The 3,271-nt window shown below is 41.1% G+C and overlaps 1 protein-coding gene across 1 annotated transcript; it reads left to right on the forward strand.

Annotated features, from left to right (window-relative positions):
* The first annotated feature begins 1,450 nt into the window (after positions 1-1,450).
* On the forward strand, positions 1,451-3,271 carry LOC139920686 (gap junction Cx32.2 protein-like). The gene has a single exon (XM_071910740.2). The coding sequence runs from the start codon at positions 1,473-1,475 to the stop codon at positions 2,346-2,348; it is 876 nt and encodes a 291-aa protein (XP_071766841.1). The 5' UTR covers positions 1,451-1,472; the 3' UTR covers positions 2,349-3,271.

Genomic DNA, 3,271 nt, shown 5'->3' on the forward strand with positions numbered 1-3,271 from the left:
TGACTTCCAGTCAGTGATCATCATAAGACAAGCAACCACCAAAATGAAAAAAATTTAAATTTCATTTCTGCATTCTTCCTATACCACACGCTATCAATACAACATACATCAATTTGATGATGTAAAGGCTGTAGTAGCTACTCGATCCGGACTTGGTCTTGAGTCCGGACCTGAGTCCACTTTTCTCTGGACTCTGACTTTTCTTGCTCTCCGTCACTATTGGATGTGGACTCAATGTTTTGTTTTACCTGCCTTTTTCTCAGCATATCTATGGTTTGTTAAAAGATGCACAGCATGCTTTTTTGAGTTGATTTGTTCAGGAATTGGTCTTGACTCAATTGCACCCGGTCTTGGACTTGACGTGCACTCTTTCACGTCTTCATTTCGAGAGAGTAGTACACATCTGTTCAAACAACTTATTTCACATGAATAGGGAGTATTTGTGACAGCAACTTGGGTGCGGTGTGTGTGCGTGACATATCCCTCGGTCAATGTGGGAGGTAAAGCAAAAAATTTTTTTTTATGTTACATGCCTTATGATGAGAACATCTAGTGATAAGGGTCATCAAGCCTTTCTTAACAGGAACTGAGTGTGATGAAACTTTCCAAGAACCATCGGGAGATTGGCTGAGTGAAAGGAGAAGCTGGGAGCTGCAGGCAGAAGTGTAGATGCCTGACTCAGGCAGATCCAACCCATAGAGGTTAGCAGTATTTAAGTCTCATCCTGGTCAGCATTTCAAGTCTACTACTTACTGGCACTCTTCCTCTTCTGTGCTTTCAATGCTGAAGCCCAAACAGGCGAGTACATTTTGACAATAACCTCTAATGAAAACACTAATTTAAGGACATTGTTTTAGTATTATTATTTCTCAGTAGTGCAGCAAGTCAGTAATAGAAATTGAATATTACGTATTTTAGTGTTTCTCAAAGACAAATCAATAGCTATTCCAAGTTACTCTCTCCTATACGTTTTTAGTTGTCTACTATTTTGAGTCCCTAAAATGTCTATTATATAATTATATTGTCTAAGCTCTGTAAGTCTTAAATTCAGTTTTATAGGTCTTAATAATGCTGTGGTTACCTGGTGCGTTGTTCTCCTGATGAGAAATCAGCCCTATCATATAGTCTTCATATTTCGTTCTCATTGGCATTAATAATGTCTGAAATTTAAGTGGACGAGAGTTGCAGATGCCCTGAAATATATAACTGCATCCTTGTACTAATGTCACTTGAAATTAAAAGTTTAACCCAAACACTGATTGAGTCTGACCAAGGAATTTGTCCAACTAAAACATTTGCATTTTTTTCCATTTAAAGTTTTACAGTCAATTTCTCTTATTTCTCCTCTGTATATTTTTATCTGTACAGGAATTCTCCCCTAAAACTTGACCACATTTTTCTCTTATCAAAACCTAACAGTGAGTTTGTTGTCTGTGTGTTCTCTCATATAGTTCAGAGGTTAGTTTCCAGCCATGGGTGACTGGTCTTACCTGTCGGGTCTGCTGGACAAGGTTCAGTCTCACTCTACCGTGGTGGGTAAGATATGGATGAGCGTCCTCTTCCTCTTCAGGATCTTTGTCCTGGGTGCTGCTGCTGATAACGTCTGGGGAGACGAACACTCCGACTTCTACTGTAACAATGAGGAGCCGGGATGCCAACACGCCTGCTATAACTGGAAGTTCCCCATATCCTACGTTCGTTACTGGGTCCTCCAGATCATCTTTGTGTCGACGCCGACCCTGTTCTACCTGGGCCACGCCATCCACGTCATCCACAGAGAGAAGCGGATGAGGGAGCAGCTGCAGAACCAAACTGCAGGAACAGTGTACCTGAAGAAGCCCAAGTACACAGACGACAGAGGGAAGGTGAAGATCAAAGGCATCCTCCTCCGCAGCTACATAACCCAACTGGTCTTCAAGATCCTCCTGGAGGTGGCATTCAGCGTCGGCCAGTTCTACATCTTCGGCTCCATCTTCATGGACGACATCTTCCACTGTACCCAGAGTCCACCTTGTGCCCGCTCCAGCGGCGCTGAGTGTTTCATATCTCGTCCCACAGAGAAGAACATCTTCATCATCTTCATGCTGGTGGTGGCCGGTGTTTCGGTGCTCCTCAGCATCGTTGAGATCATCTACCTCCTGTGTGCCAGGTGTAAAGAAGCCAAGAAACGGCTCACTCGAGAGCATTTTGTTAGTTTAGAGCAGCACCAGTCCGACCTGGCGAGAAGCGCCAACGTGACCAGCCGCCATGGAGGTTTTCCATCGCTTCCTCCTCCTCTTCAGAGTGTAGCGGACATCTGCAATGATGACAGCTGCATTGACTTAGTCAATAAAGAGAAGCACACATGATAACGGTTTGACTTGATGACATTTTATATTTCAGCTGATGTGTGAATTATCATCCTCTCAAAATTTAACATTTGCTCTTGCCAAATTGATACTGCTTTTATATAGTTAATACCCACTTGATTGTATTAAAGGCTCCATAGTATACAGTTTTCATCATTTTGTTTTCAAATCTACTATGGCTCAGGATAAGAATGCTGTTGTCCATGATGATTTTCAAATAAATGTTTAGTTAAAAGTTTATTTCAGTTAGTTCAATTGAATGAATTTGAAGACTCAATCCTCAGAATATTGGACCCTGATTGGCCAACAAAACCAGCTCCTCTAATATAAATGAGGTAAACCTGCTGAGCAATCTCGTACCCAGAACTTCCAGGAAACTGGCGAGTTTGTTCATAGAGGGGTGACTATAACCGCCCAAATGCAGGGGGCGCTATTAGGTTTTCTTTTTGAATTGGCCAAATGCGAGAGGCAAAAGAGGAAGACAGATGTACAAGGTCTGAAATAACATTTCCAAGTCGGCTTGGTAGTTAAGCACGTGATGTCTATGAGGCAATTTAACCATGTTAGATGTGCTTATTATCGCATACAGACACTTCTGTTAGGTATTTGAACCCCAGCCTAGTACCACCATGAATACCCATGCGTGGAACTTACGATATAGGACTTGGAAAAACAATAGACTAAAATCTGTAACAAAACATTAGACAGGACACAACATATCAGCAACAACATGAATATCTGTCTGAAACTGCCTGTAAAAAAGGATGGCTTTTTGAAAATGCAAATAAATACATAAATCAAAATGTAACAATGTCTTCATTAAACGTCTTTGATCATATATGTACTGTATATAATTAGAGGGAAATTTGAATTCCTATAATCGGGATCTTTAAGAAAATAAGAGCTCTCTGTTATTATCATCT

The sequence above is a fragment of the Centroberyx gerrardi genome, chromosome 18 (genome assembly GCF_048128805.1).
Source record: "Centroberyx gerrardi isolate f3 chromosome 18, fCenGer3.hap1.cur.20231027, whole genome shotgun sequence".
Lineage (NCBI taxonomy): Eukaryota > Metazoa > Chordata > Actinopteri > Beryciformes > Berycidae > Centroberyx > Centroberyx gerrardi.